This window comes from Grus americana, chromosome Z, assembly GCF_028858705.1.
Source record: "Grus americana isolate bGruAme1 chromosome Z, bGruAme1.mat, whole genome shotgun sequence".
In the NCBI taxonomy this organism is placed as follows: Eukaryota; Metazoa; Chordata; class Aves; order Gruiformes; family Gruidae; genus Grus; species Grus americana.
This window is the reverse complement of record NC_072891.1, coordinates 56,073,592-56,098,247: the sequence shown is the minus strand read 5'-3', so window position 1 is coordinate 56,098,247 and position 24,656 is coordinate 56,073,592. Positions and strand designations below refer to the sequence as shown.

Below are 24,656 nucleotides of genomic sequence, written 5' to 3'. Positions count from 1 at the left end.
CCACAAAAACTCCAAAGCAGTCTTAACTTAGGACCTGGTTATACTTGCTGTTTATCTTTCCCTTGTTAAATGTAAACGGAGATATATTGCTCTCTTTGTTATTAAAATATGCATGGCATGTCATGCTGCTGAAGTTGCCAGAGCAATCTTATGTTTGGAATCTCCTGCTTTTAGAGAGGCTGAATCACACGGCCTTAATATTGCTTCACAACATGCCCCTACTCCGCCCTACCCCCCACCCCCCGCTTTAAATAAACTTAGCAGACACAAGTGCCTTTTCCAGATAATCATACTCTGCATACAACAAGTCTGCCAATTCTGGTCAATTTGAACAACTTTAGAAACCCTTAATTTTGAGTTTCTAAAGAAAAAAAAGAAATAATAGAAAACAGAGGAAGGGAAGCCCAACATGGGAGGGATTAGCTTCCAGATTTGAGAACAGAATATAAACCCAAAACAATGGCAAGTTAGCTACTCAGAGTTGACACGCTAGTAAACTAATACACCATTTGCAATGAGTAGATTGCTACAAATTAGAATTATTTGGATGTTACCTTGTGCTCATCTCGGAGGTGAGTGTCCAGCTCCTCTGTGTGTTTGGTCTCATAGTAGCAGAGCTGGCATTTGTAAGGTTTCAGTTCATTGTGCTTCTCTATGTGCTGCTGCAAGCTCTCATCACTGGAGCAGGTAAAGGTACACTTATCACAGCGGAAAACAACTCCCTGCAAGTACTTTGACAGTTTGGAACGGCAGACTTCAATGGGAACGACTCGCTCTTCTGTAGGGACAGGAAAACGTTAATTTAACAAATTTTACAAAATATCAGGCCACATGTCAACAGCTTGGGCACTACCACCCACATAAGGAACAGGATATGCTATATGCTATATGGGTAGTCAGTCTGTCTATAAAGGAATGGGAGCTAAGCTGGACTGATAGAAATAACACAAGACAAAAATTCTTCCTGCAATGACAGGGTTAATGCTCCAACGCTACAAATGCAGGTAAATGTAACTGCTTACTGGGTGAAGTGGATGGGAATGGAGGTTTTGGGGCAAATGAGACTCCACCTCTAAGTCAAGAGTAGCAGAGCCTGTGAGTACAAAATCAGCCATTAATCAGCCAGACCAAAAGTCCATTTCAGTTCAGTACTTGACAGCAGCCAAGAATGGCTGCTAGAAATGTAATAAACAGGGAAGCTGCAGGGTGCTTCCCAATGCACCACCCTGCTGGCTCTATAAAAATTGGAGCTGGTATCCTCACCATCACATCTAAAGCAACTCTCTGGGGACTGAGAGGGCAAGCAAGGCAGCACCTTTTCCTAGAAGAGGCTGTGCAGTTTAGTCAGGGGCAGAAGCTTCCCAACACACCCACAGCTTTCAGAAAGCTCAGACTAAAAATCTGCACGCATGTCATGTCACGTCACACTTCTCACAGTTCAGATCATGGATACAGGCATGTACTGAAAATGCTCTTGCTGAGTTTTTAAACTCTTCATTTCTCAAACAAAGCACTGACGTTTAACAGAGCAGCAATTAATTTCAGTCATTTGACAGAGCCAGAATCCGATGTGCATAACGCTCACACTGTGGTTCCCCGAGCTGTTCACACAAGGGAAGCCCCAAATTTGACCCTTCAGCTGAGGGTCACCAGAAGATCCTCATTATGGGCTTTTATTACTCAACTGGCCTTTTGAACTAGAACACTGAAATTTATTATGGTTACTCCTTCTGGACCACAGATTAAAGGAGGAGTTTGATCTTCCTCATGCAGGTTCATCCCTAATGACAGGTTAAAACAAACGAATAAAAAACCCAGGCCTGAATCTCAGACAGCAGACATGAAGGCTAGGGGAGTGTGGCAATCCACGTATGGATCTGAGCCAATGGCCCCTTTTCCTTAATGAGGAAGATAATATCACATCCAAAGACAACTACAGAAATAACAAACTCCCGTAGGCTGTCAGCAAGGTGGTAACACTCATTCAGTTCATTCAGTTTTGGCCAATCCACATACCATGGCTGCTCACAAGACTTTTTCCACAGCCAACAAAATACTCCATCCTGCTCAGCTTCTCCCTGAACACAAAAGTTAACCTGTCTCATAAGTCCCTCTTTGGCCACTTCAAGAAGTGGAAGTTTTCCCCAAAACTATGCCTTAAAAAAAACCCCTGCGGACTTGTAATTCTCTTCTACACCAATGACAGCTTCTGTAGCTATAAAGACACTGAGTTATGACCATTCAGGGTGGGAAAAGGGGAGGGGTGAATAGAGTCTAAGAGACAACAGAATTTAAGGCTGATTCTGGGGTCATAAGACAACTTTTTACAAGGTTGTTGCAGCTGTGTGCTTCTGAACTCACTGAAATACATGATGCAGCTGGTTTGAAAAGTGAAAAAGTCAAGTGAAGTTTTCAAAAAGAGAAATACTAATTAAAATATTTGAAAATTCACTATTTCTCTAGCACCTGGCACAGCTTTAAAAAAAAACAAAACCAAAAAACAACAAAAAACCCCCAACAAAACACCCCCACAAAACTAAAACATAGGAAGGTATAAATTTTTTTTATCTACCAGTCTGGAGTATTCCCTAATTCACATTAGCAAAAGCTATTTTCTCACAATCACACACACACTCCCCAAAATAAAGGCAGAACAATAACATGAGAAAAACAAAATAAACATAACCATCAACTCTAGCCTGAAGGATTTCACTTTCAGGGGATGATTTAAAACTTTTACATGATGTATTCATGTCAGTGAAGTTCCTCCAAGCAATGATTTTGGAACTTGCAGGGTTATTTGGATCCAGAACCTCACATTTTCTAAGGTGATGGTCCAGCTTGCCCTTACAAAACTCTGTTTATTTAATTACTCATTTAGAACACTTATCATATCTGGACAACTCACAAAGTTACAGCAAACCATAAAGCCCCATACACAAATTGAAAAAGGTAGCTTCTTTATCCATATGTAGAGTTCTTCAAAGTTCAGCAGTGTCTAAACAAAGACTGCTGTATATGCCCACCTCACAACAAGATGTCCTGAATTGTGGAACAATTTAGCAGGTGTAATTAAAAAACAACAACAAAATAGAAACCTAAAAAGCATCATCTTCGTTTAAAAAAATCCAGTCTTTCCATTAGACTGAAATATCTGTAATGGAGAACAGAGATTAAATTGGAAGACCATTAATGGACTAGGTATTTGCAGTACAGTAACTCAAAGCAGACATACAGTTTTTTGCTCAAGGCATAAAAAAGCTCATGACTCTGTCAGTCCTCAGCTGTAAGGAAAAATACCTTTACTCAGCAACACACCACAACATAAATGCTTTATTTCCTTCCCTTAAAGGTAAACCAAGTACAAACAAAACAGTCCTACTATCTAGGCACAGACCAATTAATTGGTCACACTGACTGTTTGAAAATACGCGTTTTTGCCTGCAAATCCAAGCTACAATCACAGAACTTGTTGCATTTGCATTCCAGTAGCCAAAAGCAAGCACAGCACAAGGGTTCTGCATGGATCAATGAAGCTGCATGTAACATGGATCAGGATACGTAGCAATGAAACTTTTGGGGAGGTAGATGAATTTGAAAATTTGACTTTTTTATCTTAAAGTTACTATTCAAAAGAAATGGGTGTGATTTCTATTAAATGGAAGAACAAAATCACTATTTTGTTCTCACTACCAGGAGGAGTAATAGGAATAAAATGATCACTAAAAGAAGAAAAAATAATGCCCCTAGGATTTTAAAGTAGACCCAATAGTGATCTTGGTAAGTTGCACTTAGCCCTAGAAAAACACCAATGTGGTTCAAAATATGTGATTGGAATGCTCCTGGAAGGGATAATGAAAACTAATTGTGTTGTCCAGACTAAATTAAAGGCCAAGACCTCTGCTGTCCACAGAGCAAGAGTTCACTATCTCCGCTGTGTCTCCTCTCCCAAGGCTTGGCTGTCACAAAGGCCAGGAAAAACTCGAGAGCCAAACTTCTCTTCCCCTACGTGCACAGCAGCCTCTAGCTGTGTCAGTCCCCTGTACAGGCTACCTGTAATGAGTCTCTGCTCCATCTGTGCCCACATAAGGGATAATGAACTGCTTTTACACTGATGAGAAACAGGTGATACACGAAAGAAGGTTCTTGGAGGCTTCCTATTTGCCCTCATTCTTGATGGGAAGCAAATTCCTTACCTTTTTTCTCACTAGGCATTCAGAGTTCTAGCTGATAATGCTTTAGCTCTGTAAAACACAGGTTCTGTAGGCGCTCATTAAGAGACAAATATACTCTCCATTTCAAGCACATGCTGTTTCACCAAGGATTAGGGATGCAGAAATTTGGAAGTAATGTAAGAGTCACACATTTGTAAACATGTCTTTTTACACAGGAGGAACATTAACTATGAAATGGATTGACTCCTTCAGTCTTGATTTTACACACTGCACCACTCCATCTACCTCAAAACTAATTTTCTTGGACCACAGCTCAGGGCTATGCCCTTGTTTTACCAATGTAATGCCTATAAAAAAGGAAGGCGCTCTCAGACTACATTCACCATCGCTCAGTCTCTCTTTCAGTGCATGTTAAATCTTTTCAAAATTGTCTGCTTCACACAATTAAACACAACAGTAGAGGATTTTTTTTAGCCGGACATATGCACCAGAAACAACTTCTTTTATTACCTGGATGCTTGATGCCATAGAAAACCCTTGTCCTTCCTTCAGTGGCATCTGAAATTTTTTATCAGCTAAAATCCCATTTGGATTAAAACTTCTTTTACTCTCTTTTACCTCTCAGTGCTCCAGCGGGTGTATCATTACGTCCTTTGCCATCAGCTTTGTTTCAGCAGCACAAAGGCTCAAGGTTGGTTTGTGCAACTGAAGCAACAGCCCTACAAAAGAACAGATCACAGTGTCACTTACCCAGGAGGTAACCACCTCCTTTCAATTTGTCAGTAACAGCTCTGTACAGGCAGTACAGCTGCTTGAGCACATGATGTGCTCTTCCACTTCTGCAACAGGACATTCCCAGTGTCAAGTCTATGTGTGATGGAAAATACCCTAAACCCATCAAGTTCTCCCTCAGCCTCTCTATCTGTATTTTAAAGGTCTGGCTGCATCCACTGGAGCCCTGGCACAGCCACAAACCAGAGCACACCTTGGTAGCACTTGGAACCTCACGGTCCCCTGCACAGGGGTTAACTAAAAGCTTCCTCTCAAGTCAGCTAATTCTGGAGTATGCCCTGAAGCTGAGCAAAATCCGCCACAACAACACCTTCAAAGACAGGAAGTAAAAGCTAAAGCATCTGCCAAACTCTTACAACCAAATAAAGCAGCTTTGTAACATGCTTTCTGAATCACTGACAGGTCATTTTTCCCAGATGTTCCCTCAGAATAGCCCTACTAGCAGACAGAAATTTATAAGAACTCTGCCAACCTCACTGCTTTGGTACAAGAAGGACTTTAAACTACCAACACTGAAAAGTGGTATGTTACAACGAATTACGATAGTGCTTGTCACACCAGGATCTCCTCCAGGAAAAAGATGGCACGCAAAACTTGTGTTTGCTCACCACCAATACCCTACTGTGAAACTCTGCCCAACCTGCAAGCAGGCAGAGTGCCATCCCAACACATGGGTTTGGATTTCGGCAGCCAACAGACCATCTACAAGCATCAAGTGTGATAGCTATGGGCAGGAATCCCAGCCCAGGGAGCCCAAACAGCTGTCTCTTCTGAGCTAGCAAGCCCGTAGTTAATAGAATATAGAAATCCCTAATCCCACTTTTAGCTTGCTTAAAAAAAAAGGGAGAGGTGGATATAGAAAAGGAGTCTTAAAGAAACAATATGATCATTCTTGTTTTGATCCTAAGAACGCTGGAGAGAAAAAATTCAAACAAGTAAACAAAGGATATTTTGGGGCCTCTATGGTTAATTGATACACCCTGTCACAGAGTTTATGATAGCAAGGACTATATGATAACAAGGACATAAGCAGGAAACAACTCTAGCATAGATCAGAGCAGTAAATTAGGGCAACCCTTGCTAAACAGGTGTTTGATGACTGTTACCCTCTCTAGAGGAAAAGCTTAAAAACAATTTTCAATTTACCCTGTTTCAGCACTGGCTAACTTTTAATTTTACAGGAAATAAATAACATGCATCATTTAGAAATGAAACAAAAGATACTCAAGGGCTAATGACTTATTCAACATACTTGTCCTCAACGTACAAAGAGGGGAAAATTTAATGATGTACAGAGATGGAAAAATTTAAGGAAACCACTCTGAAAGACAAGGGCATTGTTCAGCATTCCTCTCACCAGATAGAGACATATACAGGGATATTGTTACCTCTATGCAGAACTATATGGTCAATCATGTTGCGTTTATATTTGGTGTGATATAGGCAAAGAGGACAGCGAAGATCTTTGGGTCCTTCCTCAGGAACTGCTGAATGTCCAGCTTCCACGTGCATAGTAAAAGCAGATCTGTGAAACGGGGAGGGGGGGAGATGGAAGCAGTTAGAAGAGGTGTGCAGGGAACAATGAAGTGTCACAGCGCTATACAGACGTGTCATGGAAAATGGTACAGATACCACTCAGCCTTGTCTTCACAGTGCCACGTGGCATTTCAGCAGGGCTACTCACATGAGTAACACATGAGCAGCGGTATTTGCAGGCTTGCATCCTCAAGTAACAAACTCTCATTCTAACAAAATATTCTTTTGCATGGGTTGCTCTATAGTCACATTGCTATAGTTATGGTAGCAAAAGAATTCCCATCTTTCATGCTCATTATTTGTCTTCAGGCTGAAATATTCAGTGTTCTTTCTCTGGCAAAGATTAAATTTTTAGCAAGTTGAACAAAATCTATCAACTGTTGTGGACTTGCAGAGGTGAGGACAGACTTACTTCCTGAGGCAGGTAACAGCCTTAACCACCTCTGTCTTTCCGAGACAAGCCCAAAACCAGCTAAAATGTTTAGATTTGGGACTCAAAACAGACTTGCGTTCACAGTGAGTTTGGGACCGAGCAGTTAAGTTTTAAAGCATCAGCTATAAGGATCTGAAAACCCAAGGCTAAGAATACTCTACTTATTAATGTGGAGGAATGAATGAATATTACACAGTAGTTTTGAACAAAAAATTGACACTGACTGCATACTTAAAAGTTGCAAGAGACATGCATACAGAGGAAATTAACTGTACACCTATCTAACCACAAGCTCAGCTACTGAAACAAGAGGTGTCTAAACTTGGGGCACTTGGTCATTTTTTCCTAAAGCAGTGGTAAAGCTTGCAAAAGCCAAGGAGCTTGCCACATTGAACTAGAGTTAGAAGTCTCTTCTAAGTTTGTCAAGACTGTTAGCGTGAACACAAAGCAACTTAATAACACAACTGGCTTTGGGCCCGATCCAGCAATCACTGAATGCTACAGGTGTGTTTCTATCAACTTCAGTGAGTGCTTTCATGCATTTAAGTTTCTGTGGTGAGTTGAAGAGGGGATTTGTATGGGGTTTTTTTACTGCATCTCCGCTTTTTTTTAAAGACAAAAAACATGCTGTGCTTCTAAAAGAAGTAAAACTTAATTCCTGAATGTTTGAGATACCACATGAAAGAACACTACTTCCTCATGCAATTATGAACATGTTTAAATGCTGCTTGATTTAAGATGATTTCATTTCATCCAGGTAGAGGAAAATGGCACTTGCAAGATACAAATAGATTGAACAGACCTGGCAACTGCTGGTAATCTTTAAGACCAATATCAACCAAGATATAAAGCACAAGCAACAAATTATACCAGGAAGTGGCTGAAGCAACAGAGACTACAGACATATAACTAGACGTTGCTCTTGTGTGGATTCTCTCAGGTCTGTGCTCAAAATTTTCTTCAAGAGAACACCCCCCTTTATCCAGTCATACCGCTTACTGTTACCAGTCTCCTAAGAACTTAACAAGTTTGAGACATCAAACATTAGCTGAGGGCATTATGGTCAAGGGTCCAGCATACAGTGATTAGGTCTTTTTTTTTTTCTTCCTTAGGAACAGCAGCTAAAAACACACACACAGAGAAACACACACAGTACCAAGTTTTGAAATTTTGCACATCAAACTGGGTTTTCTGAAATGTCTCTATATGCTATCAGATATGCTAGACAATGCTTTGCATTTTAGCTAGACAGATTGCAGGAGAAATAAAGTTTCATGAGAGAGGTTTTTTTTTCAAAAAGGTGATATAAATTCTCCTGTCTCCCGAGGACACTCAATTGTCTCAAGCTTCATGTTGGTTGCACCAGGAAATGATCTGATTTTTGTAGAGAAAAATTTCACACTTCAGGACAAGGATAGCCCTCTAAATACCTAGGCTGAAGAAAAAGCACTACCTGTACCATTTCCTCTGGCAAGTAAAACCTACTGCAAGGACTTATTGTGCTTTCATCTGCAGCAGATGGTACCGGCTGTTGCAGGAGAGAGGCAAATGGATTACATGGATGCTGCTGTGATCTGGCATGGCATTTCCTGTGTTTCTCTCCCTGGTCAGCAGTGGCCATGTTTCTGTTAGCTACAGCCAGTTCTCAAAGATCTCAGAAGTCTTTTCAAGTGCTAAAAAACCCCTTATGAGTTCAGTTTATCTGTTTTGCACAGTACTTACTTAAAGCCTGTATAAAAGGAACAATCTTTGCACTTGAAGAGTTTTTTCCCTCCATGCTTGTCACGGTAATGACGCCGAATGCTCTGTATGTAACCCGAGGAGAATTCACAAAATTCACAGTTAAGGATGGCTTCCGTTTTTTCCACTCCTGCAGCACTCCCGGAAAGTGAGATTGGGCTGATGTTGTTGTTGTTCCTGGCCAAAGCTGCAGACTGGTAGTGGTTCAACTGCTGCTGAACATCAGGAGGCTCGGAGTAGGAAGAGTCTGTAGAGAAATAGAGGGTAGTTGTTATTTCAGGTGGATCAACAAATCTAAAAAGATTTGAGGCCTGCTCCAGCACCTATCGGCTTTTAGTGGGGGGTGACCAAGATGTTGGTTATGAAATCCGACGACAGCTTTCTGAAGGGATTAAGAAAAAGAGGTGTAGTATATCTTAATCTAATCTAATGTGTATTCTACAATTTAAAAGGTCATCACTATAAATTATACTTTTTAGATCTGATTTGGGGAAGGAACAGGTGACTGGTTTAAATTAAAAGTAGTCTAAAAAGAAGTCTGGTTTTAACACACTTTTAATTTGTGAAGGGAAAGCGCGTTAATCATATTGCCAAGTGTTTATGTGTTTGGTGAATAAATCAGACCAGATCCTCTCAAATGTCCTATGCCAGTTTACACCAGATGAAGATCTGGCACAGTATACATGTAAATAGCCTATCTAAAAGGGTGAGATGGAGAAAAAAAAAAAAATCAATGGATACTCTTCCCTACTTATTCATGGAATTATTTAAGAAACCCACAACAAAAGTTAACTTTATCAAAATGATACAATTTTGTTACATTTGAAGCAGTCTTCACAAAAAGTAAATTCAACTTCACCTAGCTGATAATGTTTGAAATGAAGTCACCATCAGAAGAAAAGATATTTAATCATAAATTCCAGTAGACCAAACCTCTAAATCACACTTCCTTAGAAGCTGCTAAGTTTTGCTATACTGAGAAAGAGATCTCTTTATATAGATGTATCTGTATAGATGCATCCCTTCTACAACCCAGCAGAACTCTGTCACACCATTTTAATGGCCTGTGGAGAAACACAGTCCAGAGATGTCACAGTACTGAAACTGAAAGGTATAATACCAGTGGACCCCAAAAAAAAGGAGGGTGGGAGGGCAGTGCTGAACCTTTCCCAATACACTGCTTGACTGTGGAGATTAGGAATTCAACTGCTTTGTCCCATACAACCCACAGCTGTCCACGAATGGCACAAATGAAAGCAGAAGAGCAGATGAATAAAGCACAGATGAATTTCACTGTAACTTTTCAGGGAAGAAGACAAAAGGCTCTTTTCTTGAGCTTTCTGGAAGAAGGGGGAAAACAAGCAAGGTGGGAGTGGGGGAGGGTGGGAAGTCGGGACACAAACTGTAGCAGCCACCTCCTGCTTTGATGGGTACTTCATTTTCCAAAGCTTATTTCCTCAAGGCTGGATATGTAGGAATTCTCTAACAGACATGCTTGTGGAAACTTTACACCATCCATTCTAACCAATTAGTATGGAGAATCAAAAGGCAAACAGCACTCAGTGTGTGGACTTCTCCACCTGTCTTCAAAAGAGTAAAATGCTTGCTCTCTTCTCACTACCACAGAAAGGGGTTATACAGGCCCAAGAAATTAAAAACAAAGTAAGAACAAAAAAACCCCAAACCACCAAACACACAAACAAAACACGAGCAGGAGATAAATGTCTCCAGGCTCCCCTGGCTTTATCACCAGGCTTACAGCAAAGACAAAAGCAGTGACATGAAAGATTCTGGTAAAATGAATGAAATAATACTTTTTCATTTTCCTGTGCAAGCTTCATGAACTGAGGCAGGATTACAATGCAGCATTTACCACCTCTGTTTCCACCACTTCTACACCAGGTTTGCTCACCGTGAGGGCTTCACAGTGAGCTCCACCCGCTGAAATGTCAAGGCTTTCTTTTCCTTGTGTTTGAACCAGTCTCCCCACTTCCTTTACTTTGGCACAGGACAGGCCTGAGGAGCTGCATACCTCTGCAGAAGTATCTTCTCCCTGAAAGGCAGCAACTGTGTGCTTGCCCTCTTTTGGAACAGGACCTTAAGATCCAAAAAAAGATGCATGGTTCAGAGAAGACATGCTGACTTGCATATCTGTGGCCTGGTGCCTGGGCCACTGGATTCAATACTTCTAAAAGCACAAAACACAGTTAGACAGATTTCCTGACAAGGGTATGACAGCCTAAAAAAAGTTCATAGTACTGGAAACAGTTCTTTTTGTTAGTGTACTAGTCAGATTACTTGTAGGGTACTGATTAAAGTCTAGTTCGTAGCTTACTGTTCCCTTCCTTAGGAGGATCAAAAATTTCCATGACATCATCAAGATTCCTAGCCAAAGTCTCAGTGATATCCACTAAAAAGTTACAGGTTTAAAAATGATTATTTTCAGAACAAGGAAGTTTTGTTGTTGTTTGGAAGATGACTACACTTCAGAAGTTTTTACATCTGGTGTCTATTACTCCAGGTTTCAAACTTTCAATTGGATATTTACGCACTACTGTGGAATTTAGTATGTGAAAACTACAAAAGTACATAGCTACATGCCCATTCCAACAGAAAAAAGAGTACACAAAGTAGCTTTCCTTGTCATCAGCAATAACCAAAAGCTAATTCTACCTTTAATATTGTTACTTTCTTTCAACCAGGATTCATGCTGGCCACTTTACAATTTTTCGTATATTGCCCCGTTACGATTAATATAGTCATGATATTCACAGAAAAAAAGCCATTTGAAGAGCTTATATGGAGAGTCTTACACTTAAACAATGGTAGCATGCATGTCCCTAGTTCTGTCTATGTATCCTTCCCCTTTTTCCTTGCCAAATGTTTTCAGTATTTTGCAAGCCTTCTGGAGTGCAAGATTTAGCACTTCCTGAAGAAAAACACCCCGGATTAACACATGTGTATAGGGCTTCTGTTGGTTTCTGAGAATCAGCTTGCCAGAGAGCTATCCTAGCATGCAGGTGCAAACCAGCTCCACCAGGAACACTTCGGACAGAGTCCAAAGCCAACTAAAGGCATGGGAGGTTTTCCACCGACTTGAGTGAACCACAGTTTTTCATGCCCACTCCAAAACCGGTGAAGGCAGTAGAAAGATAGCAACTGACTTGAGTTTGCTTCCAAACATGCATTTTAGCACACAGCACAGAATGAACTGCCAGCAAATAAGAAACAGATGATGGGGCTGAGGTTTTGGATTTTTTAATTCATTTTTCAAAAGCAGTACCTGAGAGAAGAACTAGGGAGGCAAATCCACAGCCAAGGAGCAACAGCACTGCCTTAAACTGGGAGAGCACTTCTACCTGGGCACCTCCTCTATTTCTGCTGGAAGAGCGCACTGGTGTTCTGAACAGCTCTGCATGTACTTCAGTGCTGGGCTGACTTAAGATGTTGACCAAGTAGTGTAAGAGCCTTAGCTTTTACACAAGCCTTGAGCTGCTGTGCACCAAACTGCTGGACACCTTTTGGCAGCGCTGGTGCAACAACAGGATGCCTGGATGTAAGAATGGAGAATGAAGGAGGAATGCAGCAGAGCTTTTCCCTCAGAACTGAGTCATGGCTGTACACAATATAAGTTCCATCTCAGTCTTTTTCCTGCACCCCACGCACAAAGGGTTGGGAGCACTCCAGGAAAGTGTTAACAATCTTGGCCTGGAGCAGGAAAAGGGTCTAGCCATCCATGTCTGAAAAAAAGTAAAATGGCCTTAGAGGCCTGCATCAAAATCAGAAAGCAGATGAATGACATTAAAATAAGCAAAGGGAAGAGTTAGAGAATTTGTATTATGTAAAACACAAAGGCAAAGAGAAAACCTGAAGGGGAAGAAAATGAAGAAAAATGAAACACCAGGAAGTACATGTGTGTTGGGTTTGCTTGGCAAGGTTTTGGTAGCCGGGGGGGACAGGGGGACTACAGGGGTGGCTTCTGTGAGAAGCTGCTAGAAGCTTCCCCTGTGTCTGACAGAGCCAATGCCAGCCGGCTCCAAGACGGACCTGCCGCTGGCCAAGGCCAAGCCAATCAGCGCCTCCATGATAACATATTTAAGAAGGAAAAATAACAGTTAGAGAGAGCTTTTTGCAGCCAGAGAGAGGAGAGAGAAGATGTAAGAAACTCTGCAGACACCAAGATCAGTGCAGACGGAGGGGGAGGAGGTGCTCCAGGCACCGGAGCAGAGATCCCCCTGCAGCCCGTGGTGAAGACCATGGTGAGGCAGGCTGTCCCCCTCCAGCCCATGGAGGAAGGATGAGGGGGTGTAGAGATTCCACCTGCAGCCTGTGGAGGACCCCATGCTGGAGCAGGTGGAGGCACCTGAAGGAGGCTGTGGCCCATAGGAAGCCCATGCTGGAGCAAGCTCCTGGCAGGACCTGTGGAGAGAGGAGCCCACGCCAGAGCAGGTTTGCTGGCAGGACTTGTGACCCCGTGGGGGATCCCAGGCTGGAGCAGTTTGCTCCTGAAGGTCTGCACCCCATGGAAGAGACCACACTGGAGCAGTTCGTGAAGGACTGCAGCCCGTGGGAGAGACTCACGTTGTAGAAGTTCGTGAAGGACTGTCTCCCGTGAGAGGGACTCCATGCTGGAGCAGGGGAACGATGAGAGGAGTCCTCCCCCTGAGGATGAAGAAGCGGCAGAAACAACGTGTGATGAACTGACCATAACCCCCATTCCCCATCCCCCTGTGCTGCTGAAGCAGGGCGGGAGGTTGAAGCCGGGAGTGAAGTTGAGCCCAGGAAGATGGGAGGGGTGGGGGGAGGTGTTTTGAGATCTGATTTTATTTCTCATTCCTCTGCTCTGTTTTGCTTAGTAATAAATTAGATGAATTTCCTCTCTAAGTTCAGTCTGTTTTGCTCGTGACGATAATTAGTGAGTGATCTCTCCCTGTCCTTATCTCGACCCACAAGCTTTTTGTTATACTTTTTCTCCCCTGTCTAGTGAACAAAGGGAGTGATAGAGTGGCTCTGGTGGGCACCTGGCCCCCAGCCAGGGTCAACCCACCACAACATGTTAAGGAAAAAAAATGGCATTTTTTTTTTCTTTGAACAGCCTTGAGACAGCACAAGAAAATAAAGGATGTTCATATATGCAATGCAAGGAAAAAAATACTTAGCTCTGACCGATTTAAAACAATCAAACAAACAAAAAAACCCCACACCTAAAACACTGAGATTCATTTTGGATAAAATTACTTTTAAAAATGTATGGAAGGACTTCACTGTGCAACTCCAAAAGCCAGATGACAACATGGGATGATCTGACATAAAAGGAAGGACACCTACACTCATGCCAAGAGGCAAAAATTAACAGTAACTGATGTAGTCAAAAATGGAAGAACAGCAGCAATGCTGCAAATCTCAATTTTGAAATTTCACATATCACATCTACCTGCACAGGAAGAATAACAAGGTTAGCAAGTAGTGTAATCCCTGCCAGCACCTATGGATCTGAAAGACCACAGAATCTACCCACAGTATACAACAGCACTCTCATATCCAATTGCAGGAATGACTAGTTGAAAAGAAAGCAGTAGAAATGACTGTCCACATGGTGCCCCATCTACACAGGCATGCTGTCGTGGTTTTGCCGCAGTTAGAAGCTAAGCACCACGCAGCCACAATAAAACCACGACACGTACCTAAATTACTACTGCGTGCTGATAATAATACATAAGTACGACTCACAGTCGTGGTCGTGGGGTGGGTAGAGACAGCATTTCCAGAGTGCCTAAACCACTTAAATGCCTGGTAAGTGATGTTGCCACCCTGAAAACTTTATTCAGAGTAGAGACACAAAAACTGGCACAATGAGTCCATCAACAATCCTGAAAGTTACTACCTCATCCAAAAGAGCAGTCACAGTCTCCACTACAATGCAATGCAATCGTGGAAATGCAGCTTGATCACACCTGCATATCCTGTGATCACATACTGTGGAAAAATATACAATGAAAACACAGCACAGCAGCAAAATGAAAATCCAAGTTTTCATGGATCCTCTGCAGCACAGAACATGTTTCAGACACCTAAAAGAAGAAAAACTTGGGATCTTTTCAGAAGGGGAAAAAACCCTAAAGTTTCTTAACCCAATACATAAATTCACTCAGAAATTAAATGACGTTTTAGTTATTTGTAGGTATTTTCAGAGCTATCGATAAACACATACACAACAGCAAAACACACTAAAACAAGACATCTAAACCAACAACAAGAGACCAGAAAAACACCTGGACATGTGTAAGAGACACTGAGCAGCAGTTGAGAAACCAGAGGAAAAAGTACCTATTAAAGGAAAGAAATTAAACCATTGCTTCAATCTTTTAGGGTGAACAGAACTAGACACATCTAATACAAGTATTTGCATGCCTGCACAATGAGGGATAGGGATGGAGGGAGAAATATCGTTCAGAAAAAGCAACTGTTTGAGTACACTGGAAAGCAAGCTTATCGGATTTGCAAACTACTCATAATTGAATGGCTCAAGGACCAGAAGGAGACAGTGGGAGAAAAAAATGAAGACACCACACTTTCCTGGTAAATCCACACAGAAACATCAACCAAAGTCAAAAAGAGATCAGCACTTGTATGACAAATGAAACTGAGGAAGGGGTTGGTTGGCTCCTGAGATAAGAAAAAACCAAAGAGAATGTATAAATAACAAGAAGCGCTTAAAAACACTTTGGGAGAAAAGGGGGGATGTAGTAACAGTATAGCCCTAGGACATTATGGATCTGTGAGATAAAGTCCTAAAGAGACTAAAAGGAAAATATTTGGAATGCTATTTAATTTTCTCTGAATTCATTCACACAGAGAAGATTTCTATGAGGAGTGGAAGAGAAATTCCAAGGAATTAAGCAGCAGACAAGTGGTGTCCTCTGGATAGAAATATATTTGTGAAACCAAATCAAGATGTAATACTATACCAAAAAATACCAACAAACACAAAATATATGGCCAAAAGCATGGAGGATTGAACTAATGATAATTATTTTAAAAGGCGTAAGATAAGGCTAAGAGTGGAATTGATGAGATTAAGAACATAATCCCTTCTGAAATTCAACGGGCCTCAAAATTACCAGCTCACGGAGTGGTAGGATAGCATATAGTCATGAATAGCAACAGCTTGAAAAGTGGGAAGGTGGCAAAGCAGGGCGTCATACAAAGATTGTCAAGACTACACACATTTGTTCACTTTATGCCATGATGCACTGACCTGGAAGGAAGAGTATGTGGGAGGGTGAAACGTTCTGGCAATAAATTAAGATGAAGGGAGGAGAAGATAGAAGAGACTAAGATTCAGAGGGATGCAACAAAACATTCATGAAGAAGCTTAGGGAACCATACAGTCCAAGACAGTTTTATTCACTGCATGTTGAAAAACAGAATATGAACCTACTCTTCTGCCTAAAATCTCATTTAAAAGATTTACAAACAAACAAATAAACCAACCACCCAACCAACAACAAATCAAAACCCAAAAACCTTGTCGGAGGAATTTCAGCATTATCTGTAAAGGCCACTTTTTGGATCATTTTGGACCAGCTTTTTTGAGAAAGATATTACGTATATATCTAAGCCTCAGAAGAGGGCAACCAGAAAGATATTGGGACTATGCGATCTTGTTTATTCAAAAGAGGTGAGAAACTATATCCATGTTTCTTCATAACTTTGAATTCCCTTTTGAGTTATGTGCACACCTGTCCCCGAATGGAACTGAGATGAGATATATGCTATGCAGCTTCTTGTGTTAATATCAAAATCTTTTCAAAGGGACATAAATTTCATCCAAGAAGAAGAAAATAATAAATAATTTTGTCATCTGAATTCCTTTACACAGAGGCAGTCTCATACAACTGCCTATTGAAGAATCTTGGAGAGAGTGGCTATAATACTTTATAAGATGATGCAAAGGAAAGCAGTAGGAATTGTATAAGACTTAGGAAGGAGTAACGTAACTGATGAAGTAAGTTATACCATATTATTTCCAGCAGAAGAGAAGGATCAATCCAAGAGCTTACCATGCCCTCCTCTTTTTGAGTATCCAACACTTCCAGGAATTCCTATTAGCATCAACTTTCATGACAGGCACAAAACAGTCATGAACACTGCCTGAATTATGACCCTGTTCTGCTAATGCTGTGATTTGGAGTGATCAGTTTTAGGGGTCAGGAAACACTTCATCATAGGCATTTAATTTCTAGTTATTCCTTCTTTTCATCTGTCCTCCCCACAACAAAATTTATTTCCTGGCTTCAGCTTAATTTAACTTTCCTGCAGTTGTTTAGGTGACTTGGCCACTTACTAGTCATATTTAGGCTGCACACAACCCTCTCATTATAAACTAGGCTCTTTCAGTAGCCGTTCCACCACTTGCAACCTTTGCAACATCAGCACCAAGACACCACAGTTTCCTAACCCCACTGGTTGCTTTGCCAATTGCCATTTTTGCTTACATTATGCATGGGGCGTGTTTCATGCTTCCATTCCTCTGGCACTCACTATTTCACCTATGTTTATCCACTGCCTTTTGTTTAAAGAACATTGCAGGCTGAGAATCTGTGGCCACTGGCTTATACTGAGTGAACAGTTTGAACTGTTGGTCATGTTTCAATCCTGTATTCTTATCATTTGTTATTCAAACAAATAGTGCCTAAATACAGGGTGGCACTCAAAACCAAGACTTCTGCTACATGTCAAACATTGTGATCTCCATGTGCTTACCTATTTCCATAAAAAGCATAAAATAAAAAGTTTTCTAGCTACTCCTTATTCTGTTGAGCTAAACTCAAACCTCATAAGTGGAAGAGCACTTGAAGAAGAGAAGAGCACAAACAGATCCAGAAATAGCTTTAGCAAGATATTTAATCAATCTGCCAAAAGGACTTACTGGCAACAGGTTCTTTTCTGAATTTACAAAGATTTCCTAGTTCGATTGATTCTTCACTCAGACAATAATCTACAGAGCAATTTTTTTATTTTTTTGGCACCAGTAACCAAACGATCCTTATGCTATTATGGTCCATGATTTCCTTCTCATTTTTAAGGGCAATCCATCAGATATTTTTCAGGAGTACTCCAAATTTCCTTCGCTATTGCTCTGGCCCTTTAAGTACTTGTATTAATACAAACACATAGCCACAAACACACATGCTGCTGTTACCTAAATGCTCACTTACCTCTAAGCTTGAAATGAAAAGAATAAATCCAGCTTTATCCAGTGCTACATTTTTGCATTCCGCTTTAAAACTGGCCCTCAAATTATAATGACAATATACGGGTACTGAGGATCCATTCTAATCCTAATACTCAGGAACTTGTAATTTGTTCTGGAGACTTCCAGTATATGCCTTGGTGTTATTATTATTATCATTGGCAACAGAAAGACCTCATCTCTATCACCGGTGTGGAGTGATGTCAGATTGCTTCAGGCAATATTTTCAAACATTGGTACCAAAATGCAGTAACAATGTCCCTTAAAGAAGAAATAAAACCAGCTACTTCAATGTCAAACTTTGGGCCATCAACTATGATGATGACATATGTTCATTTCAACAGAGCTAAAATGAGCAAAGGAATTTTACCTCTCTGTCAAGCACCAAATCTCTCTAGCAGGTTTTAGATCAATAGAAAGTAACTGGAGTCTCAGGGGACAGGGACAATATCAGTTAGTTTACACAAGGTGGCTACTAATGCGTGGGAACGATAGCCTGAAGAAGTGCTCTCTTGCACAGCATTGGTTTAGTCATACCACATATCCCTTCGCAGCAATAGCATCCTTTTTACTCTGTATAGAGTGATCACAGCAGCAGTACGTGACAGCTAAGAGAGCATCACCTACCACTTCATCCCCTATCCTGGACATAAAAATCAGAGCCAAAAGAAAGCAAAAACCTCATGAAAAAAACCAATAGGAGTCTAGATATGCTTCTTTCTTTCCCCCATGGGTGCAATCAGGTCATTTCTGTCTGCCCAGAAGGAATGCAGAAGATGTTTCTTCTTTCATTTATTATTTGATCCACCCAAACAATTTATTCTGTCTTTTCTCTACCCTAGGCAAGTCTTTCAGTATCACATCAATCCCATCACAGCAGGCTGGCCAAATCCATACAAAGACTGGCAGCAACCTTCTCGCAGCTGCATGAGTTCCTGTCTCCATCCTGTTGAATCTCAATTTTGGTTTTACCCATTCAGTTCAAGCACAAAAAGTTCAGGACCAGAAAAAAGCACAATGAACAGCAAGCTGACACCCCCCAGAGCACAGCCAATGACAGAATAAACATATCTCTCTGTTCCAGTAGCCACAAAACTGTTCTCAACATGCTGTAGGAAAAGCCCAAAAGCCAAACAACTATACACCAGTGGAAGACAGCTGCAGAGAACAAGGTCATTCCTAGTGCCGTAGATCCTTGAAACAGAGAGGAGTTTGTTCAGTAAACTTTGAGGTGTACAAGCCCTGCACTTGTTCCGCTAGTCCCTGCCAGTCTCATGCAGGAGAAAAGTTCCCATCTGATCCAACATCTGATAATTACTTTAATGCTGACCACAATAACTAAGACACACCAACAAGTGCCACAGAGTTTTAACAAGCACGGGCAGGCAGTGTGGCCACTGGCAACACCTCTGGGAAGGAAATATAGGCATAGTCTGAGGGGAAAGCAGAAATTTGCTCTGGGTTAGAGAAAGAAGGAACACAGCTGGGGTAAAAAAAGCGGCCTGCAAGGAAGAAGGGTTAATCTGATACTTCAGAGTGAGAAGATGCATGCAGCATCACTCCTACAGGGCACAAAAGCAGGTAGAACAAGTAGACAGCTCTTTGCAGCCAGACTGTAACTATAAAAGCAGAGGCATCTTCTGTTCTGCAGTAAGCAAATCATCATCTTGCCTCTTAACATGGATGCTATCCTTCCAACTCACCTTGCAATTAAAGCAATTAGGTATCGAAGCTTTGCCTGAATTTGCCCTGTAGTCACTACTGGCTGTCTGCCTCCCCAGTCAAACAATACTCAAATAAAACTGTCTCAAACTTCAAAAGAGTGGGGTCCAAACCCCTCCCCCAGAAAATTAAAAAAAAAAGAAGCCCCAAACTAAATACAAAGAAAAGGCTATTCTGCTCTAATACAAGGTTTCCAGGCTGTGAGGACTCTGACCATTGTGTTCTTCCCCAGACAACAGCAGCCATAAAACACTAAGACACAGTAGCAACAAGAGAGAAGCAGCACCAAAGGCGAAGAGTGAGGGTCTTAGGAACTTTCTGCCCTGATTCAAAGGTTAGAAAAATATCCCTTATCAAGAGCAACAGTGCATGTGAATAGACATAAACAAGTCAGCCACAAATGATGGTATGGATTAAAAAAAAAAAAAATCAGGGGTAGTATGTCTGAGCATATGGAAAGCTTGCTTCTCTTCTGAAAGGTGGAAGAAGAGGGAGACATGTGCCTCTAGGGCTGAGTGGATTACTGTAACAATCCTGCCTCATTGGCACCAGCTGAGAAAATTTTGTTGAAAAGGCTCCTTGCTTCCCACTGCTCTCCTCTCGATCTGGTAGTACATGAAATTGCTTTAGCAAACCTGCTAAAGGCCCTCTGCACCCCTCAGGATTTCATCTGTCAAGCGGCATAGAAGGCACACATCCTGATTATGTATTATCCACTTTGAAAAAGTGTACAGAAATGGGAAGGGATTTACAGTTCTTAAACAACAGTCTTAGGACTTAGTCAAGCACTTTTGTACCCAGCCTACCTCTGGCAAAGCAAGCAGATGTATTTATACTTCAGTCTCTAGATGAGGCAAAGTTCCTTTCCACTGGCAAAGGCTAAAGTTCAGAAGAAGCTGGAACAGGGGACTGGGTGTTTCACTTAGCAGTTTTCAACGCATTTCCTGCTGCAAGTAATTAAATTTAATAAAGATGTTGACATACCATGTACTGGGAAACTCAAAAAATCTTCCAGTTCTGACCCTGCATGTGTTTTGTGATGTGTGCTGGTATTAACGATAGAACCCGTTTGGTTTGCACAACAGTGAAAAGCATGATTATTGAGGTTCAAGGGCACACACACAGTGTGCTGCTTTCTACATTTCAAGAACTGGTTACCACTAAAAAGGATGATCTTGTACAGTAGCAGCATAACTGAGAAGACATTAGAAGCCACATCCAAATCTGTCTAGTTTATCACTTGCACTTAACTGTTTTGTTTTGAAAATTTAATATTCTTAATCGGTAAAATTAAAAACCTATTATTTTGAATTACTGCACACAATCATGATACAAACAAATTTATGAGGCTCCAAATCTGCCAGCCATATGAATAAAGAGTAATACTTTGCCTTACAAAGCAGTTAGGCCAAAGGGGTTGTTTTCACAAAATAAAGAGCTACTCAAAAAAGCAGTAGTACTAGCCAGGGCAACTTAGGGCAAGTATTTTACATGCTCCCGAGAAGCTTTTGCTGAGGGTGAAGTCATAACATGAAACCATTTATCAACAGATTGAGTCATTCTGCTATATGGGCTTTATGGCAATAGGTTGCACTCATGCATTTCTCAAGGTTAGAAGAGGAAGGCAGTCCACCACCTCCACAGCCCTTGAATATGAGCAAACATACATAATACCAGTGCTTACACAAGCAGCTTCTGTGGCCATGTGCTTTCTCCTTAGCTGATGATCACTTTGCAGATAACACCTGTTGCTATTGTTCCTATTCCTGTTGTCTAGTGTTCAGTCACAAAATTTTTGTGTCTCTGCCTTGCTTCCAACTCTTCCTTATTGAAAGGGACAGTAGTCTTCTAATGTTATGCATTCACAATGCAGATTGTGGGATTCCCTTGCCTTGCACTCAAGTGAACAGGGAACAGAGCTGACCCTGCATAGTGCAACACTGGAAACCCTTAACTGTGACACATACTGCCCCATAGGATGACAGTATCATCAATAAATCCATACAACCCTTCCTGGGCAGAGATTAGCACGAATATAAGTTCTGATTCTCACAAAGACTGTGAAAGAATGTAGAAACAGATCTTGTTAGGGGATTCACTCAATCCTCCTAGCAGTCTGTAATATTTCAACTTACACTGATTTTTTACTGTGTAAATTCTCAAAAGTGTTAAGCCACATCTGAGTGTAAAGGGCAAATAAGTAAGTAAATCCAAACAAACAAAAAAGCCAACCACATAAATGCAAATAAATAGTCTAACACCACCATCTCTTTCTTGCAAGAGGAAAAAAACCCGTAAACTATCAGGAGAGCAAAAGAACATTTTACCACAATGGCAATCCTATCATTTCAACAAGAAAGGGATACCACAAACCATCCAGTACCCCTATGCTATGCAAAACAGAGAAAAGTTGCACTGGTGATCAACATTTGCTGGTTATTTTTGTGGCCGTTTGCAAGAAAAACACCCCCAAAACAAAACATCACCAACTCACCCCCCAAAAAAAACCTAACTAACTGCTTTACCTCTAGTTAGATTAAGATACCATTGAAACAGGTTCCTTACATATCAAAATATCACCCAACACGCAAAGAGAGGTAGGAAACAAAAAGCAGCGTCTTCCAATGATGCCACTGTATGATAGGCTTCTCTGCTGACTCACTGAGACTGGCACAATCACTTTCTTACACTGCTGCCCTGAGAGAGGCATACAAACACTGAAGTGGCTGGTTTGCTTTTTAATGATGATGCAGTTGCCAGGGATAGGCCTGCCTAAAACATTCAGCACCTACTCCACTTTAACTTCACTTCCATGAAAAGTATTATTGAGTATCCAAAACATCTCCAGGATATACAGTTGAAAAATTCAGATATGCTTGCTGCTACCAACACAGAACTAAAAGAGATGAGTCAGAAATTTAAATATATTTGTATCTTTTAATGCATGGATCAATCTAAAAGAACAAAAGAAATGTTCTAAGAAAGGCCCCTCAGGGAACAATTTCTGCATGAAAGAAAAAGCATCAGCAGAAGTTCCACTGGGCTGTTGGCCCAGAACAGTTCTATTCAGACATGCACTCTGCTATTACAATTCAGTACCCTTTTCCCTTTTCTCCATTTTTGCAGGGCTCAACAATTGGCAAGGTTAAGTTCTGCTTGCTCCTCAAATCTCCTCAAGTCTTCCTGCTCTACTTCCTATTCCAACCACAATATTCATCTACAGACAAAAGCAGACCCTTTCTGCAACCAGTTCAATTATACTAGTCTGGTGCATACCTATCAACCTACAAAAAAAAAAAAATTGTAACAATGTGAGGCAACCTTTTGTCTGCCTTTCACCCCAGCCCTAATTCAATTTTGCATCCCCAGTGAATCACGGCCTTATTCACAGCCTGCATTGCAGGTTATTTATACATAGTAACAGAGGCAAAATCCAACTATGCTACAACATGTGAGCGCCACTTAATATTGGCTCCAGCTGGACAATAGTGCCTGTCACCCAGACCTGCATGTCCTATTATTGGGACCAGTCTTTAATCTTATGTATCACTTGCAACTTGCAGGCCTGGGCCACAGAGACTTTGTTTTATTCCCTTCTAAACACAAAAAATAAATTATGTTGTAAGAGCAGCCATCATTAACTTGATCTGCAGCCAACTTCCTAATATAAAAAAATTACTTAAAACAGGTTATTCCTTCCTCAAGCAATGCTGAAAATGCTAACACAATTATTATAACACCTGTACTTGTCTGACTAGCTCCCCAGTGGGTTGCTTCTATTATTGTCAAAGTGACTTAACCATTAACCCTGTTTAAGGATGATCAAGCTAATTGGGACAAATTCTGCCTTGGTTTCAGGCTGCAATACATATCTAGATAATAGAGTCAACCTCATGAAATGTTTTTTGTGAACAGAGTCATCATTTTATGTATTTTAGGAAGAGTTCCTAAAGGCTGTACAATTGCCTTTTACAGAGATCTGCACTCATATTTTAACTTCACTAATCATGACTTTGAGCTCCTGGGATAAGCAGAAAAAGGAGTAAATGAACCATCCTTCCCAAATTCAAATATTATCCCTCTGTATCTCTCAATTCACCAGTGCTACCAAAAGATTGCTAATACAGAGGAAAGACTAGGACAGCCACTGAATTCTCCACTTTTTGGTCAGTAATGGCACTTTTTAAAAAAAAAAAAAAGCAATAAAAAAGCAGCAGAATACATCACGAGATGTACTCTGCTTGTTGGATTAGTTTAAGCTAGCATTAGCAAAAATAAAAGTTCGGTTACTAAGCCTTCATTGCACTGTTCCAGACAACCCTTTGCAAAAGGTAGTCTGAGAGCAGCTGGTGAAAATCTTTTGATAAGATTCTGACCCCAGAAGTGACTTGCTGAACCACAAAAATTTTATTCACATCTCTCTTTTTCTTCAATAAAGTATTTCTATGCTGATTACTTTTTTCTTTAAATTCCTTTCTGCTATTTTCTGAAATTATTTCTTATCTTTCATTCTTTCCCATTTCACGCTTTTTTCTCAGAAGAAAGGAAAGAAGGGAAGACAGGAGACCAAAAATGCTGCAAAATGATTACTGATAATATTTACCTCCCATCCTTAGTTCACCAGTAACGCAAGCAAAACAGCAACAACAAAAACCCTTAAGAACCTCTCAAACTTGTGGAAAAAAGCTATTTTCTCCCTCTTCTAATGCTCCCTCTATCCATCCCAGTTCCTTGAACATCTGCAGGTCTGAACCTTTTATTTATAGTCACCTACATTCTCCTCCCATGTCAATGCAACTCATCCAGGAATTAAGATGTTGTTCCCAAAGACCAGCTCTTTTCTTAATTGGCAGGAAGTGACACCCAAAACACGCCTCATAAGCTACGACTTAAAAAGCCTTACGACTCACTGTGATACCACACAACCTCTTCTATGAGTCTGCATTTCCTCTGTTAAATGTCCCTTCCTCTGCTGCTTTCCAAATCTCTTCTGCGTACTACT

General features: G+C 40.9%; 1 protein-coding gene across 12 annotated transcripts in view; it reads right to left on the bottom strand.

Moving 5' to 3' along the window:
- The window catches only part of ZNF462 (zinc finger protein 462), a 95,636-nt gene that overhangs the window by 10,259 nt on the left and 60,721 nt on the right, over positions 1-24,656 (bottom strand). For 11 of the 12 annotated variants that reach the window (XM_054809087.1, XM_054809083.1, XM_054809092.1 and 8 more), the window contains 3 exons: positions 8,659-8,923; positions 6,356-6,492; positions 555-778 (listed from right to left, as the gene is read on the bottom strand). In XM_054809087.1, coding sequence (XP_054665062.1) covers positions 555-778; positions 6,356-6,492; positions 8,659-8,923 — 626 coding nt within the window. Of the gene's footprint in view, positions 1-554; positions 779-4,685; positions 4,895-6,355; positions 6,493-8,658; positions 8,924-24,656 lie in introns of those variants that run through there. The other variant, XR_008574603.1, reaches the window with a different exon arrangement.